The sequence below is a fragment of the Miscanthus floridulus genome, chromosome 18, assembly GCF_019320115.1.
Source record: "Miscanthus floridulus cultivar M001 chromosome 18, ASM1932011v1, whole genome shotgun sequence".
NCBI classification, from domain to species: Eukaryota; Viridiplantae; Streptophyta; class Magnoliopsida; order Poales; family Poaceae; genus Miscanthus; species Miscanthus floridulus.
The window spans coordinates 19248812-19271926 of NC_089597.1; the positions used below are offsets into that span (position 1 = coordinate 19248812).

At 43.6% G+C, this 23115-nt stretch overlaps 1 protein-coding gene and 1 pseudogene across 1 annotated transcript; both read right to left on the minus strand.

Annotated features, from left to right (window-relative positions):
- Nucleotides 1-9382: 9382 nt before the first annotated feature.
- On the minus strand, nt 9383-12517 carry LOC136521815 (single-stranded DNA-binding protein WHY1, chloroplastic-like). The gene is made up of 6 exons (XM_066515581.1): nt 12088-12517; nt 11900-11992; nt 11355-11449; nt 10626-10699; nt 10450-10538; nt 9383-9897 (listed from the first exon to the last, which is right to left on the minus strand). Exons 1-6 carry the CDS (start codon nt 12418-12420, stop codon nt 9784-9786), a joined length of 798 nt encoding a protein of 265 aa, XP_066371678.1. The 5' UTR covers nt 12421-12517; the 3' UTR covers nt 9383-9783.
- Nucleotides 12518-19584: 7067 nt separating this feature from the next.
- Nucleotides 19585-21825, minus strand: LOC136522418 (glycosyltransferase-like KOBITO 1; annotated as a pseudogene).
- Nucleotides 21826-23115: the final 1290 nt, after the last annotated feature.

The window sequence follows — 23115 nt, forward strand, 5'->3', positions numbered from 1 at the left end:
AGTTGTTGACTATACTTACCCAGTTAGAAATTAGACCAGTCGCTTAATCTTTGTTGCACTGAATATATACTCAGCTAGAAACTGACAGTGTCTTCATAAATCTTTATTATTTTTCTTTGTCATTTTGGACCTTCATAGCTAGCCATATATCACTAGAGAGGATTGAATATATATCTATGCTACTCCATAGCAGGGTTTGGAATTTCGATCGAATTTGGCGATTTCTGGTCCTGCTGGTGACCTTCAGTAAAGAATATTACCGGTAATTTCAGGTTTATTTCATTTGGATGAGATTAATTCCGCTTTACAAATTTTATTCAAAAATTTCAGTTGAAATTTCGGTTGATTTTTTGTCCTACCAGTCCCCTCCGATATTTCTGTCACAACTAGTAACACGAACATTTCGTTCTCATGCAGCTGAGGTAATCAGCTATTGTGTTCGGTGTGCCGTTCAAGCTTTCTCTTTGAATTGGTGTACAAACCAGCTGGGCTTACATATTTATATTAGGTATGTGATGCCCTTTAGCTGAGCTTTGATTTTGTAGCAATTGAAGTAGGTAAAACCAGTTCAGTTTGAACTGAACAGTAGCTGCACGTATTTCTCTTCAAGTTTGTGCTGTCCACTGAATTGATATTTTACTTACAGCAGTATTTGTTAATTTAACTTTTTTTAATGCAATATTTTATTTGTGTATAGTCTCAATTTTTTTTTAATTGTGTCTTGGTCTTTGATCTTACATTTGTTTGACTTTGGAAAAATTAAAAAATAAAATATTTTGCTAGCTCTCTTACTATTTGAGCCTGTTGAAGTTACAGAATGAGCGGTGTGATGGGTTTACACGCATGTGTCCTTATTCCACTGCGCTCCCCTGTTTCTGATCTAGATTCATGGATTATAAGTCAACTGAAGTTATAGTATTTTTGGTTTAACGTAAACAAATAATGCTGATGAGTTGTTACAGCTAGCAAGATGTTCTGTGTCTCTACGACTCTATCTCTACGACTCTACTACATAATTAGAAAGGTGTTTGACCTGTAGATTTCGATTACTATTTGTACTTGTACGGTACAGGTACCATGTTCCAATGAATGCGGGTTCATCCTTACAGTTGACTATGGTTCGCGTTTTGCATTTGTCTATGCAATTCGTTAACCTCACAGAGTATCTTTTTATATTTTATTAGACAATGAGGCCATGTGTTTTGGTTAATGACCTCTAAAATCTATCAACCTAGCTATATATATACAAATGGAGCAATGGTGCTGCTCGATCTGCCAATCTAGCTCTTCGAAGTAAAAGTTATATGTAGAGCAATCATGAGATGAATAAATGTAGCACGAGTACAAAAAAAAAATGGTGCCTGGTCAGTTATAATCTACTAAGTATATAGTATATGTAAGTTGATGGCAGATAAGATAACTTGTTCAGATGAAGCAATTACAACTAGAGTGCAAAGTTGCACCGTTTTTCTTGAATTTCTAAACTCTAAAGTAAGGAAGAGTTGGGCACAAAATATAGTGCAATGGTTTTGAAATCAGTGGCGGCGGCTGGCCAATATTTAAGGAAACAACCCTGTTGACGATCATGTAGCTAGGACCTATAGCCTGGTTTACATGATTTCTTGAAATTATTAGGTTTAGGTCACCAACAGTTTTGACAATTATATCACAATAGGGCTGTCAGATCGATCACACGACCGCAACGACAAGACTTGATGATATATTAAGAATATAGGAGGAGGCATCAACTCAACGCCCGACTTATGTCATGCTTACGTCGTCTTTGTTGTCGCAGTAGATGTGTAGATTTGTGCTTTTGTTTTGTCTTTGCTACTTTTCAACTAGCTAGATGCATGCTGTGTGTGTGTGTATATATATATATATATATATATATATATATATATATATATATATATATATATATATATATATATATATATATATATATATATATATATACATACATACAAAACAAAATGCATGCATTACTCATCATATATTTTTATATCAAACAAATCTAGCATATAATTTGTAGCGGTCATCATGAAGCAGGCAGCATATGGGGCCGAGCTTTTCAACTATCTTGTTAAAGAGGTGCCTAATCCACATGGGGAGACTACTCATTGCCGTTGGCTGAAAGGAGGCAACCAATCAGAAACCCTGAAAATATTCTGGTATCAAACTGCTTGCTTGAGAGAAGTGGCTTCCCCATGCATATATTTTTGTAGCGTCCCGTCAACTTTTGTGGTCTATTGGGTACTGGGAGAGTCCTCACCTTGCATGTGCCGACTGATTGGTTGAGCTTTTCCATTGAACTGTGAGCAAGTGGTGTTATTCGGGTCAGAGTCACCAGTTCAGAATTTCTAATTCCTGAGTTCAGAATTCTCGATGGAATTATATTGTGGTCTACGTACGGTGCATTGTCATATTTTATTTATGAAACGTTTGAATTGCTGTTGAACTAGGTGCAAGTGGCGTCGCATGGTTGTAGGCTAGTAGAGTTGTAGTCACTCATAACAACATTTCCTAGTAATTATCAGGGCCGATTGTCAGCCTGTTTGTTTGGCTGTGGCTTGTCGTAAACGATCGTAAATTTCCAGCAGGAACAGTGTTTTTCTCTCACACAAACCAGTCAGTGGTACTTCTTCACGAACCAGCAATGATACGAACCAGCCAACCGAATAGGCTGCTAGTTCTCATGTTGAAAACTTTTGCGGAGCAAAAAAAAATCCCTTTGTTCCAAATTATATCAAATTTTAGAGTTGTCTTAAGTTGAATCATTTTAAGTTTAACTAGCTTTATAGAATCAATATTTATGTCACTATTTTAATATCGCTAGATATATCATGGAATATATTTCATTTGGTGTTATGGAAGTTGTTACCCTTTTGTATAAAGCGAGTTAGACTTAAGATAGTTTGACTTAGATTAATTCTAAAAATTGATTTATTTGAGGATGATGTAATATAATATTACTGGAAATTGCCTACCTCGAGTTATTTAGGCTATGTTGAATTGTTGACATAGCAATTGAGCATGGTCTGAAAAGTGAAAACCTTGAGCTGCATAGAGAGAGGTCGTCTCTGTAAGAGGGAAAACAAATGGCAGACAACTCAAGTTGTATTGCTCAAAGACTTACGCCTATATACAGGTACATCACGGTTGAGATTAGCTACAAACAAGGAGAGCCTTAGGTTGTGCAGAACATGGAGAAAACTGTTCGCTAACACCCCTCTGCAGTGTGAGCGTCGTTGCCGGCGACGCACAGACTGTTCCGGAACTCCTTGAAGCTCGTCGTCGGTAGTCCTTTGGTCATCACGTCGGCGAGCTGCTACGTCGTGGGTACATGAAGAACCTTGCATTGGCCAACGGCAACTTTCTCCCGTACAAAGTGCACGTCGAGCTCGATGTGCTTCGTTCTTTTGTGATGCACTGGATTGGAGCTCATATAGCAAGCCGAGACGTTGTCGCAGAACACGATCGTGGCCTTGGTCAGTGGACAGTCCAGCTCGCCAAGCAACTGCCGGAGCCAAGTGCATTCAGTCACGGCATTTGCGACGCCGCGGTACTCCGCTTCGGCGCTGGATCGGGAAACTGTTGTTTGCCGTTTGGAGGACCACGATATCAGCGAGTCCACCATGAACACACAGAAGCCCGATGTTGAGCGCCACGTGTCGGGACACCCCACCCAATCAGTGTCTGAGTAGGCAGTGAGATCGGACAGGTTAGACCGACGGAGATGAAGGCCGAGCGCCGTAGTCCCGCGGATGTATCGGAGGATTCGCTTGACAAGTCCCTGATGCGCTGTGGTCGGAGAGTGCATGTGGAGGCATGCCTGCTGGACGGCGTACTGCAGGTCCGGCCTTGTCATGGTCAGGTACTGAAGGGCCCTGACCATGCTGCGATAGTCGGAGGCGTCGGCAGACGATAGAGGACTGCCAGCAGCACCGGATAGTTTGTCGGCAGTGTCGATCGGCGTGTCGCTGGGGCGGCAGTCCGCCATGCCGGCTCGTTCCAGCAGGTCCATGGCGTATTGTTGCTGCTGAAGAAGGAAGCCGTCAGAGCGCCGGGTCACCTGAATGCCAAGGAAGTAGTGCACCGGCCCCATGTCTTTGAGCTTGAATTCAGCATTGATATCGTGGGTAATGAGCCGCAAGGTGTCACTGGAAGAAGACGTGAGCACGATGTCATCGACGTATAGCAGCAGGTAGACAGACTCCTTTCCTTGTCGAAGCACGAAGAGGGAGCTGTCGGATCGTGTTGGCTGGAAGCCTATGGTGCCGAGAAAGCTGGCCAGCCGCATATACCAGGCCCTGGGCGCCTGCTTGAGGCCATAGAGGCTCTTGGAGAGTCGGCACACCAGATTGGGGTTGTTGGTGAACCCAGCAGATTGACAGGCGTACACCTGTTCGTCGAGGACGCCATGAAGGAAGGCGTTGTTGACGTCGAGCTGGTGCACAGGCCAATCACGCTGGGTAGCCAGAGTCAGCACGGTGCGCACTGTCGCCGGTTTGACGACGGGACAGTACGTCTCCCCGTAGTCGACACCCGCGCGTTGAGTGAATCCGCGAGCCACCCAACGTGCCGTGTACCGATCGAAGCTCCTGTCTTCCTTGAATTTGTGACGGAAGATCCATTTGCCGCTGACGACGTGGGCGCCAGGTGGGCGAGGAACGAGTTCCCACGTGTTGTTGGCGATCAGGGCATCGAACTCGGACTGCATGGCTGCTGTCCAGTTGGGATCCTTGAGCGCCTGATTCACCGTGCGCGGGATCGGCGAGATGGTCGTCGTGGTTACTGTCCTGGCGTAGTGTGGGTTCGGCTTGAAGATCCCGGCACGCGCCCTAGTCAGCATGGGGTGCGGTACAGGAGCAGCGGGGCGCCTAGGTAGACGAGGAGGAGCCGATGGCCGCGTCCGGCGACGAAGATCACGGCCCTGTTGGGGACGCGCGTGACGCAGAGGTGCCGTGGGAGGTTGCCAAACACATCATGTCATTCCATGCCCTTGCTCGCACACAATTTGGGAGCAATGTTCGCTCTTTTCAAACTGACAATGGCTGGGAGTTTGATAACTCCACACTCCATCAGTTCTACTCCGAGTGGCATCTCATTCCGGCTTTGATACCATGTAAGAGGGAAAAATGAATGGCAGACAACTCAAGTTGTATTGCTCAAAGGCTTACGCATATACAGGTACATCACGGTTGAGATTAGCTACAAACAAGGAGAGCCTTAGGTCGTGCAGAATATGGAGAAAACTGTTCGCTAACAGTCTCGTCTGCATGCAGTCTGAATTCTGATTGGTCAAAAAGACCTCTGTGCACTTTCTGCAGCCGTACGTGCAACTCGTCGTGCCACCACTTTTTTCACGGCGTCAAGCATCGACGCCTCTTCTCGTCGTACTTCTGGCAAGGTCATATGATCGAGCCTTTTTCAAACGTGCTCTTCTTTTGTTCTACTTCAGTTGCGCTCGTGATAGAGAGATGGTTCGTTTTAATTGGTTTCTCTCTTTGAAAACAAAACGTGAGATGAAGAATTTTGTTCGCAAAATAAGATTTTGTAGAATTTGAAGCTCTGGTACAGCAGTACCACTGTACCAGTTGAGACTATCCAAACGTTGTATTTGACCATCTGCAACACAGAGTACATCGAAATTATTTGTCCTGGACATGTCCGTTATCATCCCACGACGTGGAGCAAGCAAACCTGCTAGTTTTGAAAGCAAGTGGTAGGAACTATGCGTTTCGATCAAGAAGAAAAGAGTTACATGTACAGAGAAGGGCAAAAACCTAAAATACATCGGATGCATGCCTCAGCATGTGGGCCTATTTGTTGACAGCTTGAAAAAGATGTCTGACCCAGGCAGGCTTAACTCTTAGGCGTTCGATTTTGAATGCCTGAGACCAGAATTCGTTGCCAGGTCTCAATGCAAACACGTCCTAAGAACCCAACAATAAAAAAAACTACTAGTTACATAGTACCAATCCTTTTCTCTATATATGATTTTTTCTTTAACAAAAAATCGATGAAGCATCACTGTCACCAATCAACTTGTTGACCTTAAGAGAATTTAGCACCTTCTATCTCAGTATTCAAAAAATATTTGCGACTTGCATCAAGGAGAGGAATGGTCAAGCTGTCTACGCTAGCATTGTGAAGTAAGTATCAAAAGAAATTTAAGCGGATGCCAGCTAGTCTCCCAGCAGTATCAAACCTCCAAGCTACATCACATAGGCATACAGGCTTCTTTCAAAGTGGATAGCATTTGCATGAATAAACTAGGTCTACCAAAATTTGGCTGGATTCACAATCCAACAGAACTCACCCACGTAGACGTAGAAGAAAATGCAGAGAGCAACACGCTGTTCCACAATTCAAAACAAGAATTTAAGATCATGTCCATGTATGGTCAACTGTTCTTTCAAGGGAATTGTCTCATAGAAGTAGACAACAGCAAAGTAGATGACAAACATGACCAAAGGACGGTTTATATACTGTACAATATATCTGGTGTACCACAGAGGAAGAGATGGGTCTTTTAAAAAAACAGAGGAATTGATAGGAGGCCTTTTAGCTGCTGGTTTCAGATATCTCCATATGATTTAAGAACATACGGCTTTAACCACTTCTGTGTAAACAGAACCATTGCCTCAACACTTAACAGGACTCATCATATGACAAATTGTCATCTTTTACTTAATCAGAAGCCGGCTCTCATTCAATTTTCAACCCTTGGTTCGTACAACCCTGTTAACCTAATAAGAGTCAATAATGTTCAGCCAATAAACTGCTTGTTTCTTCCCACTGTCTGAAGAGAATAAATATGGCCTGCTCGATGTCAACTAGAACTGTTTTTCATTTCAAAGCATTTATCCAAAATGACTTCCAAAAAGAATGCAACAGTACGTGCTGTTGCGGGGTTAAAAAAAAAGTTAACATCTGAAACATGTCAACTAGAACTTTTTACATTTGTAAGCATCTTGACTTTGGAGGATTGCAATAGGAGGGACAAGCTCACACAACTGTCGCATTGTACTTACAATGCTACTGAAGCATTTCAATATCCATAAACTTCAATAGCGATCAAATTAAACAAATGCCCACATGCAATTGAAAACTGGGAATATCAGTAAGTCCAAGCTTTGAAAAAAATGAATTTGCTAACATATCATCACAGTAGTTTGTGCAGCCATATAACCCTTATAATAATGGCGCAGGTCAATGCTTTCATCAAGGATTGAATTGTGCATGTCAAGAACACAAACCTTGTTTATTTCCATTTCGGCTGCATCGCATAAAAAGTTTCCTTGCAGTTAAAATATTAAAGCTCAGGCCTCATTGGCTCTTTGGTATTGATGTGGATTATTTATATGTAGTCGAGAATGGCAACTGGGTGTTAAACATTTGAGGAATCAACTTATAACCACAGCATCAGAGTAGAAAACAGCTAAGATCTCATTAGACCCATTTCTTGGAAGCCTCTTTATTGTCCTTCAATAATGCAAGGTCAAATCATCTTCACACAGTCCATGTGCTTATCTAAAAGCCGCCATGGGAATGAAAAATTTAATAAAAAAGAAAAGAAAAGAGAAGAACTGGTTCCGTAGGGGGGACACGACACGAGTTGAAAAGAATCAGTCAGAAGTTCAGAACACACAACAGAGAAGTTAAAAATGCATGTTCGCTTCCGAAGTATTGCTGGAAGGAAATCACCAAACTTAATTTGTGTCATTTGAAGTGGTAAATAGAAACAAGAAAAATGCAAAAGAAAAAAAAAAGAGATGTAAAATGTCCTAAACACCCTGGTCCCTTTTTCACCCTTTGACATAGGCTCTTGTTTCTGCCTTTATTTCCATGTTGATACAGTAAAAAAATCGTGGGTTTACACTTGTCCACACATTTTGGAGAAGAATGCTGACTATCGTGTTCCAATTAACTCGTCTGTACGACCTGTCATACTCATCTTCATTTCACTGTAAAGATAATGTCTCTATTTCTGAATATTCTAATTGCTGGTGTATTATTGTTGTATCGGTAGTGATGTAAATGATGAACACAACCAATCAAATCACAAGATCCCACATCTAGTTGAAGAAAATCACAATTCATCCGTATGGTGAACTGATTTCAAATCCCACTAAACAAAATACAAAATTACAAACACATAACCTGCGGAAACACGGAACACCTAGGAGGGCAAAAGAGAAGAGTATAACAAACTTTATGTACCTCAGCAAATTCGCAAAAAAAGGGAAAAGATTTTCGTAGCTGAGTACATTATGGACCCTCCTCCAGACGATTTCTTTGAATGTTGGCCAACCCGAGATAAAATCTTTAGCACACTTAGCTGTCCTCACAAGTCACAAAGAAAGGATGTCAATGGTATTGTCATTTTCATGTCCTCCCTCGGGATTACTTTCGTCCAGGGTTAGTTTTTCTCAACCGCTCAACTTGTCCCAAAAACCAAGGAAAGCAAAGTGGACAGAATAAGGTTGCAAGTTGTGTTGCCGAAGTCAGAGAGGTACACTCACCAGGATAGGACGATTTAGTTCCACTGTCTGTGACAGGATCCATAGGTGAATTCTGAGTGCAGATGAGAGATGAGAGATGACAACATTCTGAATTTCTGAATTCTGATGCACAAATGGCAACAGAGTTCGCAGCCTAGCCTAAGGGGATGTGACTTGTGAGTGTGGCACTACTGTAGCATGTAAGCCCTACCCCTCGCTCAAACTGGTGCTACTCATCACAGCAGAGCGGCCAAAGCGGCTGAATTTCACTGTCTGCCCAAGATGAGGCCATGACACACACACGGCGGCATCATGGCCTCGCCTCATGGTAACACGCCGCCTCCGTTGTCCGTTCTCGAGAGGGGAGCGCGAGGCTATGGGCACTTGTTAGTTTATTAAGGGAGCGATCAAACAGAAAAACGCCAGAAGGAAAGGAATTCTAGCAGAGACAGAGAGGTTGAAAACGGAAGTCCACTGCACTGATTGGAAGGGGGCCGGGGCGCCACCGGGAAGAAGACGATGAGGCTGAGTGGCTGACCTGACCAGATGTCCTTTGCCACCGGCGCTGTGCGATGCGATGCGCGCGGGCGGCAGAGCAGAGGGCGTGTGCTCTGCTGGGTTTGCAAAAGTGCAGGAGGCCAGGAGCCTCTAGCAGCTTCTCGTCCCACCGGCCGCCGCGATAGGACCGGGCTCACCGTGGGCCGGGCCGATTTGCCATTGCCAAATTTGAGGCTCCCGCACGCACCGAAGCTGGTCCAGCTTTCATCAAACAGTGAATGCAGGAAACAAAGCCACAGTTCGGCAAAAGCACACCACAGTTCCACCAGGCAGACATTCATCAGGGGTTAACGAAGAGTCGCAGACTACATGTATACAATAATCTCATGTATGCAAGCATTTCGTGAGAAAAGGCCAGCCCCTTCCCGGCAGCCCAAAGCATTTCTCAGTTGCGTCCTACTAGCGGTAGAAGAATCAAGGAGCAGATTCACAAGAGGCGTTCGCAACCTACACAACCGCCGCTGCCTCCTTCCATGTCAGAACTGAGATTTGTTGCCCAAAACATGGCCCCCACGCCCCGCGAAACTCTAGACAGCTGAGAAATTCCGGATAGAAGTAGTGCTACCTGCCTGCTTAACTAGAAAGGAAACGAAGAGTAAAACCCAAAAAAGGGATCCATCAATTAACCACATCTGAGATTACCCAGCCAAACACTACCAATAATTCCATCCCTTAAGTGTGAGTTGAGGCCATTTTGCTGTAGTTCATCAACAGGTCACCTTCGCCATTCGTACTCAGATGTGGACTGAGGTCTGCTGTATGTCCGTGATTCCTCGGGTTTGATTGAACTTGCAAATGTGCTCCAGCCCATGAGGTGTGGTATGATGTACTGCACAGGTGATAGATAATAAGGTATTATTTTCTTGAATGGATGTGAATGTTGCATGCTATTTATCTAAAAGATGAAAGGGTAAATGTTTGCCCAACTGTTTTTATTAAATCTGACTGATGAAAAGGAATGGCTTCATTGTTTAATGTTTCAGAAGTAACCTAAGCTTTAGAAATTCAACATTCACGTAAGGGTGGGATGGCAATGTTAACCAAAAATAAGTGGAACGAATAAGAGAGTACTGAAATAAGTGAAGATTGAATATGCAGCAAACATACATAACTAAACCAAATTGTTACAAGGACAATTCAGCTGTTACATACTGCACAGAAAAATCTTAGTACTGTCAAAATAAAGATTGATGACACAAATCATGTAACATGTTAATATTTGCAGGACAATGTAAGTAGAAGTGTAGAACAGAGAGTCGAGCACAAAGTAATCAGCCAACTAGAACTCATGTAGTCTGTTCAAACTATAACAACAAAAACAGGGTAGTCACAAAGAAGCACCTGTAGAAAGATTGATGATAAAACAGGACACGCTACTTACATTGAAAGTTGATACAATGACAGAAAACTCTCCCTTGGTTATAGGGATGTAAATGCTCTCATCAACATTGATAAGTCGGTTCTGGACACCTAGCAGCAACGAATGATTACCAGATCAATCTGTGAACATTAATCAATGAAACCAAAATCTGTAACAATTAGTTGGCAACTACATACTGAGGTTGAAAAAGCGACCATTGCCATCTGGTGTTGGCTCAACCTTTAGAACCTTACGCACTTTACCTTCTTCGCTGTTTATATCAAAAGATGAAATGGTAATGTGGTTAATAATTTCTTGATGCACAGTACCAAGGTTGAATGTGCATGAACACGAAGCAATAAATAATGGAAGAAAATATAAAACACAATGAATTCAAGGATGTAAAAATGCTTACAAAGTCTAGATATATGATGCTATAGACAATGTGACTGTAAAAATATGGAACCCTCACTGAGCAATCTTGATTAGAGATGTTGGATGGATGAAATCAAGATCACATTAGGTAGCAAGATTTTGTGTGTTGAAATAAAAACACAGTTGAAACAAATGCCCTCTTTCGCTAACTGTAACAAAAGGAGGGGCAAGAATGCCTTCCCCAATCGCCATTCCTTTTAAAACATACGATGAAACAAATAGAGTTGATAAGCAACAATGACAAGTCCTTAAACCAGATTGGCACAAACAGTATGAAAGAAGTTTGATGACAATATAACTGCATTCTTACAACTGGACAGGCAACAAAAGAAGAAAAAAAATGCTGCAACTGACTAGGAGAATAACAAGCTGCATAACATGATCATGTGCGTTTGTGGCATCTTTTCTGGAAACCTCAGAGCTAAACAACAATAGGGGGAGACTCACTAGGAGAAGAACTCAGGTAATCAGATACAGTAAATGATACCAACCTCCGGCCCTTGAAAGGGTCATGAAAGAACTCGCATGAATCTGTCGGACCAAGAGTAAGCAGAGTTCCTATCTCCCACACAGATAATGAGAACACCTGCATAGTATAGCATTGAATTACATCAAACAAGTTAGTGCAAGCACATTAGACGGATACAAAGAATCAGCAGGCTGACTGCAAAATTGACAAAAACATACAGCAGGCAAGCTATAGGAAGCAGGAAAGATCACAGAGGATCCCAATGAATAGAACCCATGGGCCATAATACATGCCATCGCTTCCATGGTCAGAGTGACGAAGCAGTAACTATCCTTCCTGGTTCAGCTTACAAAGAAGCAACAATGCAGCCAGTTGAAAACCGAGCGTCTAAATTGCTATAACATTTATTTTCAGCATGAGAAAAGCAAGCTGAATTTCTAGCTACGCTACAAATATCGGCTCTTCTCTCCCCATACCCGATGGATTGGATCAAATTGGTGGGTTGGGTATCAAAAATCAAAAAAGGAAGATAACTTGAAATCAAAAGCTGAGGCAATTGGAGCATACCTGCTTGCGCGTCCAGTCGTACTGTCGTGTGGCCACGGCGGGCGCGAACTGCAGCAGCACGAAGCCCTCCTTGGCCACCTTGTACGCCCCAGACTACAAGAACTCGCACACGCAAGCATCCGTCAGCGCAATACGCGTAGGGAACAATGACGGAAACAACGGGGGCCCCACCATCCTCCTCTACCTACATCGAGCGGCACGAACTGCGGCGGCCTGGGGTCGAACGACAGCGCGGCCTTGCCCTTGTAGATGCTGTAGCTGGTGAAGACCCTCCCGTCCTGCGCGCCGTTGGGGGCGCGCCCGTACCCGCCGTCCCCGCGCGGCGGCGGCGGGGCCCGGGGGTCGAAGTAGTCGGAGTGGCGCGGGGAGGCGACGGCGCACGCGGGAAGCGCGGCGCCCTTCCTGGTGGAGGCAACGGGCGGGGGTAGGGTCAGGGCTTGCGGGGGCCTGGGGTGGTGGTGTACGGGCAGGAGCGCCGGCGGCGAGACGAGCGAGAGGAAGAGCGGCGCCGGCTGTGGCATTGCGCCGAACGGGCTGGGGGCGAGGAGACACGCGGCTTAGGCCGTCGGACGGGTGGGCGGTGCCAAGGGGTTTATCCTGTGCTGCTCTGTTCTCTGTGGATCGGGCTCATGGCGAACACCCGGGCCGTCAAGTTATCGGCTTTTGGGCCTATGCTGACATGGGCCTACCTCACTGTGAGTAAAGCGGGCAGCTCTCCAGCCCGTGAGAGCGTGGACCCACTTGACAGCGAGAGTCGCCGATGGCCACCGCTCTAGCGCCATTTGGGCCTGTCTATCTATCTATGAATTACTGCACTGTTTCTCAAGGGAAAGGTCATTCTCATCTTTCTGAACTGTTGCGAGAGTCCAAGTTTCTATTAAGGGCTCGCTCCTTCGGTAGGGCTCCAGAATCTTGGAGAAATGTTTTAATTTCTGATTTGTTGGAGAAATGTTTCTTAGACAAACATATACAGCCTGTTCGGTTGGCTGGTTCGTATCGTTGCTGGTTCGTTTATGTGAGAGATAAGTACTGCTGGCTGGTTCATTGAAACAGTGTCCATGTGAGGGGGTTGCCGAGCCCAGCCAGCCCCAGCCGATCACACTGATAATCACTTGCTAGAACCACTTGTCTGTCTCGATTTAGATTATGAAGAGAGGAAAATGTGATTGAATAGACCCAAGTGCTCTTAACACGTGGTGAGTTTTTCTTGAGTTATTACAGAAAAAATAAATCATTTACAGATTGGTGGTTTTTGAGAAATTATCACAGCCAATATGTGTTATAAAAACATACTGATTATAGATTTTGTACAAATGGTTCTTAAGAAAATAAAGCATTTGCAGATCGTTGATTCTTGCCAAATACCAGACGATTGGATGCCAGCTGGAGGGCAGTCAAAAGAAAAGGTGGAGGAGAGAGAATCCCTGCGAAACCAGCAGAAGGCCCTTTCGAGGTTCAGACTCCAAAAAGTGAAATGCTTCGGTTCTGATTCTTTGGCCGGTAAACCTATTTGGAAGTGATTCTTCAGATTCTCCTTAGAAACGGAACCATCTTACAATCTGAGTGGTTTCAACGTGACATTAGGTCCGTTGTAGGTGGTAAATCGGATTGCTCAATAGTTTATCTCTCTTAAGAAATATTTTAGGATATGTAATTCGCAATATATATATATATATATATATATATATATATATATATATATATATATATATATATATATATATATATTTCAGGATAGAGTTGTCCAATTTTTTATTGAAAATTTCCAATATTACTTTATTATAGAAAAAACGAAAATGAAAAACAAACGTCAGCTATCCTACCGCTGCCACCACACCTAATAAAACCATCGAGGAAGGGTAAATATGCACTACAGCGGACACGTGCTTTGCCGAATATAATTGTACTCGATAAAGAAGGCTTTGCACTCGACAAAGCCTTTACCGAATGCTGCATTCGGCAAAGAGCTGTTGACATATCCCTTCACGGCAAAGGCTTCTTTGCCGAGTGCTTTTTGTCGGGTACTCGGCAAAGCCTTTGCCGAGTGCCGAAAAAGCACTCGGCAAAGATTTACACTCGTTAAAATGAAAATGCGAAAAAACCCAAAAATAATAGTCATAATTTTCAAAAAAAAATTCGGGGGAGGCCGCCACCAGCCAGCGCTCGCCCGTCTTCATCGAAGTCGGTGCATTTTTTGCGCTAAATTCGCGGCTAACGTGACCGGCGGGATTCGAACTCACAACCTCTCCCTCGCGTGTCTGCTGCTCTACCACTGCACTACACTGTCACTTGTGTCTAGATTCCATTATCTATCCTCATATATTATACTAAACCGAGAGTAAATTGCTTGTTTGAGGCCCTAAACGAATTCAAATCAAAAAGTGGTCAACTACAAAGTTTAATAATTTTTCGAGATCTACAATTTTCATTTAGGAAGTTTTCCCATCCGAGGTTGTTTGAAAAATTCAAATTTCAAATTTAAGAGATTCACACGTAGTTTTGCATTATAAGATGATTTCAAATCAAAAAGTTGTCAACTATATAGTTTCATAACTTTTGGAGATTTACAATTTTCATTTAGGAAGTTTTTTTATCCGAGGTCTTTTGAAAAATTCAAATTTTAAAATTTTCAAATTCAAACGTCGTTTTTGCATGACAAGATGATTTCAAATTAAAATGTTGCCAACTACAAAATTTCATAACTTCTCAAGATCTACAAAGTTTATTTTGGTCATTTATTCATCCGACATAGTGGTAGTAACATTGTTCACAAATCTTATATATCTCTTCTACTTTCATGAAACTAATGAGAGATACGAGAGATGTAGATTTTATGAACAACTTTATTGTCGCTTTGTCAAATGAAGAAATGACCAAAATAAACTTTGTAGATCTTGAGAAGTTATACAACTTTGTAGTTGAAAAGTTTTTCATTTGAATTCATTTAGGGCCTCAAAAATTGCTTTGAAAAACTGATTTGCCGAGGGCAAAAAAAAATGCACACGACAAAATGCGTCTTTGCCGAGTGCCTTTTTTCTGGCACTCGGCAAAATACATATTTGCCGAGTGCTAGAAAAAAGGCACTAAGCAAAGACGCATTTTGCCGTGTGCCGAAAAATAGCACTCGGCAAAATACATATTTGCCGAGTGCCAGAAAAAAGACACTCGGCAAAGAGGCATTTTGCCGTGTGCCGAAAAATAGCACTCGGTAAAATACATATTTGCCGAGTGCCAGAAAAAAGGCACTCGGCAAAGACGTATTTTGTCGAGTGTTTTTTTTTGCCGAGTGTATTTTATTTGGCACTCGGCAAAGACCGTCTTTGCCGAGTGCCCGATAAAATACACTCGGCAAAGCCTCCGGCACTCGGCAAAGTGTCGGTTTCCGGTAGTGATGTGTTCCCTTCCTCGCAAACAAAAGTGAATATGTGTTCTCTAATTTAAGCAAATCTCACAGTAGAAATGTATTGTTCAGTTTTTAGGAAAAAATCAGGCCCATCAATTTTCAAGAAAAACACAAACAACAACGGCAATTGAAAGGCCGGCCCCATTGATAAGGAACTAGAATGCAAAATAAACAGTGTACTACTCTCTCCGTAAAAAAAACCACAATTCTAGCTTTAAACCTGAACACGACATGTGTCCAGATTCAAAGCTAGAATTGTGTTTTTTTACGAAGGAAGTACATGGGTTTTGCTACGATACACCCAGGTAACTGTGGACCGTCGATCTGGATGGTTACAATTACATATTGGCTCTGTTCGCTGGTCTGAAACTTGGCTGAAACTGACTGAAAAACACTGTTGTGGCTGAATTGTTGTGAGAGAAAAATAATGTTCCGGCTGAAAAAACAAGCCGAACAAACCAAATATGGGGTAAGCCGAACAGGGTCATTGCCTCCTGATAGGTAATAGGAGAAATTTACATTTTTATTTTGAGAAATAGGAAGGTAAGCTAAATTTTGGGTAAGGTATCTATAAACCTATACCTAATAATAAAGAGACAAAAATTACGTCTCTTTTTTTCAATTATTTTGATCTGGCCTTCCTAACTAACCTATGAATGTCCAAACACGGTTTGTATTTGTATGTCTGCAACCTTCCTATTTTATATGCCTAGCTTGGACATCTGAATCCTAATCAAATAGGTCCCTTCGATTCTGAGTAAGCTGAATAGAAGTCCTAGTTCAAATAGAAATAGAAATAGAAAAAAAGTAGTGTAAATCTTATTCTAGTATTAAATCACAAAGAGTCCCGGTCCTTTTTCTATTTATTTATCCTACGTATAAAGTATGGAGAATCTGTTTCTTTCTACTTCTACCGGTAGTGTGTCCATGTGTTGCTACAGGACAACTAAACTTTTGTACTAAAAACACAAGGATCGCACGATAAGATAACAATACTATAAAATTAAATACCAATGTTAAAATTATGGTTAATCCAAAAAGTAAAGTTTGTGAAATTAATGTCACGGAGAGCGCGGCGTCAGAGGCTTACAAACTCTACTTTATAGACCTTTCCGTGATGTGCCTAAGATAATATTTTATATCGACAGGAAGAAATCTCCAATATCCATTTCTTTCGTGCGCCAATAAATTCACGAATAAGTTCCGTCGCATCTCCATACCATCATGTACACAGGCTCGAGTATATATATCAATATTAGTGCCTGTCGCATGGATAATACTGCGTCTCTTGAAAAATCTTCCACAAAAACTTAAAACAAAGTGTTATACTCACCGTATAAATATGTGTGGCTTTTGGTCTATTCTACGCAGACATATATGTAGAATAAGATATCCACTTAAGTGTCTGTGGCAAGATTCACGATCAGCGATATATAGAAATAGTTAAATCGTAGGTATTATTATTGCAAGCTATAGTGACTCTGCGTTAGTTACCCATCTATGTAAGGATCACCCCTGCATTCTAAAAACTTCTGCCGTTCATATCAGGATGTAGTTCTTTTTTATAAATATTTCCTTTCCAGGACTTCTAAGAATTTAGGATCAGCCTTAAGGACTAATATTAAGATGTGTCACTTAGCTTAAACAATTTTGAGGTAATTGCCTTGAAGCATTCATGATTTGTAATTTATGTTCTATGGTAAATTTCTCTTTCAAATATCTTTGAATATGTTCACATTAACTTCAAGATGCTACTGAATATGATGAGAAAAAAAGTAAGCGGAGGAGAATACAAATAATGGCTTGTCAGCAAACTGGGGAACTTGAACGTAAGAAGCTACTTAAATATTTCCCTGCAGGTTTCAAGGGCTATTTCTTTAAATTGGGGAAATTGAAAGTAAGAATCAAGGAGGTCAAGACTATAGTCAATTAGTATAGTTGCATGAATGACTCAATTAGCAATAAATAGTACTTTTGTATGATGTAGTTTCCAAAAGCTGGGCGGCGAGTACCTTTGTACAAGTGTTTTCTGGATTACATACATAATCATATACAATTGCGTGCAACTTAAATTGTATGGAAAAGATATCGTTGTTTGGTTATTTTCATGTGCATCCCTGAAATAAAAGACGTGTCGTTAGCACGAGAACTATACTAATTTGTTTATAGACCTACACATTCGTCTGCTTGTTGATGATGCCAGACGCCGCCGAGTTCAAGAATTTGCTAAGGACACCATGTCGCGTCTCATAGATTTAGAGACCTAAATAATATTAAAATTATTTACACGCTTGTGACACACACTTTGAATAGATGATGGACATGAATTTAGTTTAATATAATAATCATTTTGTGCATTTTCATTGGTCAAACAGGTTCAAAATATGTGGATTGAGTAATATTTGTCTGACATATTTGATTGCTTCATTTAGTTTGTAATATCGGAGACTTTTTACCGATATAAAACATTATTTTAGCCGTATCACGGAAATGTCTATATAGTAGAGTTTGTGAACCTGCGGTATCGTGCTCTTAGTGACTGTTAATTTCATAAACTTTGATTTTTGGATTAAATGTCAGTTTAATGTCTTACAATATTGTTATCTTATCGTGCGATCCGTGTATTTTTAGTACAAAAGTTTAATTGTCCCGTAGTAACGCACGGACACAATACCTAGTGAGCTACATAAGTTAATCGTCCATCATCTACTCCAGTTATCTACCTCGACTAAGTAAACCTGCATGATCAAAGCTTCACAAAACCCTCCGAAGATGCAGTTGCCATCACAACTCACAAGTCACAAGAAAGAAGAAACCCACCGAGAGCATTTGATGATCGATACGTCATTGCAGGCAGCAAGTAGTATGATGATCATCAACACTTCGTCACAGTGCATTCATTCTTGTCTCGAGTCACCGGTCACCACTTCCTGCCTCCTTGCACTGCAACTCCGATCCACCTGATCCATCTGATCAGGCTCCGGCGGCAATCAGCAAGAGGCCGTTGGCTGCGTCGCGCTCCCGGCTGCACCAGTAGTAGCCCTGCCTGATGTGGCTCCCCGCCGCCTCACCGCCACTCGGACCGCGAAGGTGATGCAGCAGCGCCATGCCCAGCCCGCCCTCGCCGTGCTTGTTGAGGCGTGCCTGCCAGGCGGGCAGGCGGAAGGCGCGCACCTCCACGGCGTCGCCGGCGCGCGCGCCGTGGCGCGACACGAAGAGCGACCACTGCCCCGCGAGGCGGTACGTGCGGGCCCTGGGGTCGCGCCGCAGCGACATGCGGTATGCGCGGCCGAGGCGGTCGAGCGCCGGCACAGGCAGCCCGGCGCCTAGCATGAGGCCCCGCTCCACCGTCGTCAGCATGCGCGGCAGCGGCGATGGCGCCACCAGGCGGTCCGGGAGCACGAGCCGCGCCTTGTCGCGGCTGCGGTCCGACAGGGTCAGCTGCTTGGTGAGCACCACCGCCGGGCGCGAGATGCGGAGGCGGAGCAGCTCTGCGCGCAGCCCGTCCTCGCCCCGCTCCTCCTCCGCCGCCGCGTCAACCTCCACGTCCCGACGCCCGCGCCCCGATCCCATCCCCGTGGGCATGGGCGGCTCCGACGCGCCGAGAAGAAACCCTCCTCCGTGGATGTTGCAGAAGTGGCTGGCCATCTCCTGGATCACCGCGGCTGCCGCGTATGGGTGGTACCGCACGACCCTCTTCTTCGGCGGGAGGAGCTCCAATGGGACGCCCGCGAGGTCGTCCACGTCGCGCTCGCCGCGGGTCACGGTCACCGGAACCCCGCGCTCGGGCGCCAGGTGCTCGACGAATTGCTCCCCGTTCGCTGCCCGGGTACCTCCTGGGGTAAGGAACGTGCACGCTGGCGCCGCGGAGGCCGGGGGGGGGGCGTCATCCGGAGGTTGCATGGGGGCGGCAATGGCGGGGAAAAGGAGGGGAAGGGCGGAGGGGAGAAACTGGGAGGGAACGGTGGCGGAGGAGGGAGAGCGAAGTGCAGCGGCCACAGTGGCGGTGGCGGGGGAAGAGGTGGGGTTTTGCGTGGCGGCGAAGTTGGTGGGGGAGCAGGGGCCGGAGCGGGCCAGAGCATGGCAGATTCCAGAGTTCCCATTGGTCGCCCACTCGCTCTCGCCTGGCCTACCATTTTTTCTCGCTTCATTTTCACACACAAAAAAAACAGTATAGTTCTTTTTTTAAAAAAAATCACAAACAATTCAGCTATTTCTCCGCTAATAAAAAGATTCGTTTCTCTGCTAATAAAAATAATTCAAATACATGATAATAATACAGCAACGACGACCAAACAAGCCTATGTTATCCGTATGCTCAAGGCTGCATGCATCACGCATGGTTAAACCCGAGCCAATACTAAATAATGCCTCCAGAAAGTCATGACAAAACAGTGGCGCTTTCAGAGAGCTCCAGAAAACCTGGGGGTGACATTGGCGGCATTGCTTCTTCCTAGGCGTCAACCATTTCCAGGATCTTTCTTACGGTTGCCTGCAACTTTTCGTGGCCACCTTCCAGTGTGGACTGACCGGCTGTTCCGTTTAGTTGGATGGCCTCGTTTTCAAGACCCATGTTTGATGACTTTATTTTTGACTGTACTTTCGCTGATGTTACTGCATTGGTAAAGACACCAGATTCCTTGAGGCCAGGGATGATAGCCTACAAAGATTGGGCATAAAATGTCGCAGCAATAAAGAAACAACTTCCACGAGCTGAAAGCCTACAAGATTGAAATCTAGACTAACCATGGACGCATATATACGTGTTAAGACACCCTTCCTCAAAAGTTTCAAATTGGTTTCTTTATAAGTCCATACAACATGTTCCCGGTACCTAAACAAAGGTAGTCAGACCAATGTGATCCCTCTTAATTCAGGCAGGATAGGGAGGAATGGTTGGTGCTTGGTACACAGAAGGCTAAGGGTGTTACCAGTTCTTCATCTCCTCCTCAGTCGTTGTTGATGCAATTATAAAGGCCTGCCATGACAGAGTACAAGGGAGGATTCATTAGCTCTCCCAAGTTAGTTATCCAGTTAGCTACCTATGCACAATGATACCTAATAAGAGTCATAGTAGTTTCTTTTCTTTCTTTCTTTTTGGTAAAAAAACAGTTATATGGTTCTCTGGCATGGCTGGCTATACATTGTACAATGGAGAATGGACCATAGGAAGCATTTATGTGATGAGTATAAGGCACACGAACAAGGTACAATATTGTGCTTGTGCAATGCCCCATCACCCATGTATCTGATTCAGACATAACTACATCCACTCATCCACTTTCAGTTAAAAAAAGATATTACATGAATATATTGTGTAAACTGAGATTGTTTCCACCCACGACAGTTTCCACAAGCATTTCCATAGTATAATAAATCATCTAGCCATTTTTCTCCCCATCTCATTCTTTATATCATATCGCTTAAATGAAATAAATGTATTATTTCAATGTTTCAGTCAGGAAACAGTTATGATGTTGACAAGGTGGCCTGTACCCATAGGACAACAATAGATGCTATGCAGATACAGCAAAGGGAAGAAAAGATAGCTCACCAAACGGTCAAATTCCAAGATAAAACATCGCTTCACATCTTCTTTAGTTGGCTTGCAACCACACCTATCCCTCCTTGAGGTTAGGTCTGAGAACTTTGTGTAGGTGTAATGCAGAGCCTCCTCCAATTTGATTTCACTACAAAAGAAATATATAACTAAACCATCGAGTAGAAAGAAACTGTAGTTTGTTGACTGACCATTTGTTTTAGCAAAAAAAACTCCACATATTGAGATATCTTACTTTGGGGATTTCATGTAATTATGCCATCTATCAGCACCATTTGGACGCAAATGCTCTTGAACCCTTGCAACCGATTTCCCATTACCATAAGGAAGTAGTTTGGATTACCACATGTTGCTTCTTTGTATAGACCAAAGTATGTATCCTTCGGAAGATGATCATACTTTTTCTTAAACATGGAAACCTGCAGGCACAAAACAATATGATTGTATAAATGATGCAAGCTATCAAACACAGACAACGATAATCAGACCATTCCTATTATTTCCTTCAATGCATTAATGAGTAGTTCTGTGCAGTGTTTGCTAAACTATAGTTTTTTCTAGACAGTGAGTCGATATTTGGTTATCTACAGGTCGCACTTTGCTTCTCAAGTAAGCCAGTGGATCATCATTAGCATACAGAGCCAAATTTTTCCTTTCTTTTGCATACATGTTACATATAACAGTAGCTTCTGTACCTCAGTGAAAGGATCCTTAATGTCATCACGCTCAATGCTGCTCTTCTGGAAAAAAGAAATATATACAATAATCAGATGTGAAGCACGTTACCATATTCAACAAACATGTTACTTGTGTGACTCACATAATTGGGGAAGATAACCATGTCAACATTGCCAGGAACATCTAAAAGCAATCACCTTAGGGAGTACTCTCGGGCACCAGCTGGGTGAATCAACTCATCAGTATAAGGTGAATGATCCAATCCATCCCAACATCCTGTGACAATAAAACAGGGGACATTCACATCAATCTCACGACTAAATACAAGGCCTTTTCAAAGTGAAAATGACAGCTAATAAAATGACTCCATAATTAGCCAAGAACTAAACTAAGAAACTCTTTTTAAGAAGAGCGAATTCCCTCAGTGCCATTACAAATTTTAGGACTTCCATGTGTGCCATTGAAATCGCGAAATTTTGTTACCGGCCACCGCAAAAAAATTTCATGCGTTGTGTGCCACTATCGACGGCTTCCGTTAGAATGTTGACGGAAACAGTCCCTGCATGAACACTGTAGCAAGGCAAAATGTCATTATTGCCCTCAAGGCCAGAAACCTTATCTTGGAGGCTCCTTATCCTCTCACGAACACAGCTACATGGTTCCTGGGGCGTACGCACGCGTACACGCGCGTCTGGGAGACGAGCGCGCACCACCAGGCCGGGAAGAGCGGGAGCAGGCGGGACAGGAAGGGGCCGTCGGGCAGGGGCTGGGGCGGCCGCGCCACCAGGCCAGAGAGGGGCGAGCGTCGTCGAGCAGGGGCTGGGCGGCCGCGCCACCAGGCCGGAGAGGGCGCGAGTACGCGGCCAGAGGCAGGCCCCGCAGCTCCGCCAGACCGGGTGCGCCGCCGAGCAGGGGAGGGTGAAATGGGGACCTCAGATCCACGTCCTTCCTGGCTTCTTGCAGGGTAAGTGATGCGTGTTCTTCTCCTATGTTGTCTTGATCTAGGTGATGGGGCAAGTATGTAGTAGATCTCTACTTTTGATGCCATCCGAACTCACAGGATGGACCCTAAATTGAGCTATCTGTTGGAGATAAAGCTTGTTGGCAACCCTAGATGTAGGAAGGAAGTCTCTTGCTTTATTATCAGTATGGTTGTAGACTCCGACACCTGCAATTTCAAGGATCTTGTTGATGAAATTGTGGAAAAGTATCCTCCTGGTTATGAAGAACTTGTGACTGTTGCCTACTATGATGCTACTAGTAGAAACCATTTAGAAGTCAAAACACATCAAGAATTGCTTGCGATGTTTGCCAAACATGTTGATAGCAAGGTGGTGCACATGGCTATTGCATACACTCTACCCTCTGAAATCCCTGAGTGGCCTAATGCTGAACCTTCGTCCAGCATGCATGAAACAAGCCAGTCTACTAATGTTGATGCCTCTTCTGATGATGACACCACTCCTGATGATGACCCTTACCTGACAAATCCAAAACCGGAGAATGAATTTGTGGGTGTCGATGAGGAGGGCTTGTACTTAACCAATGCACCTAAAATTGGGGCTTCTCATGAGG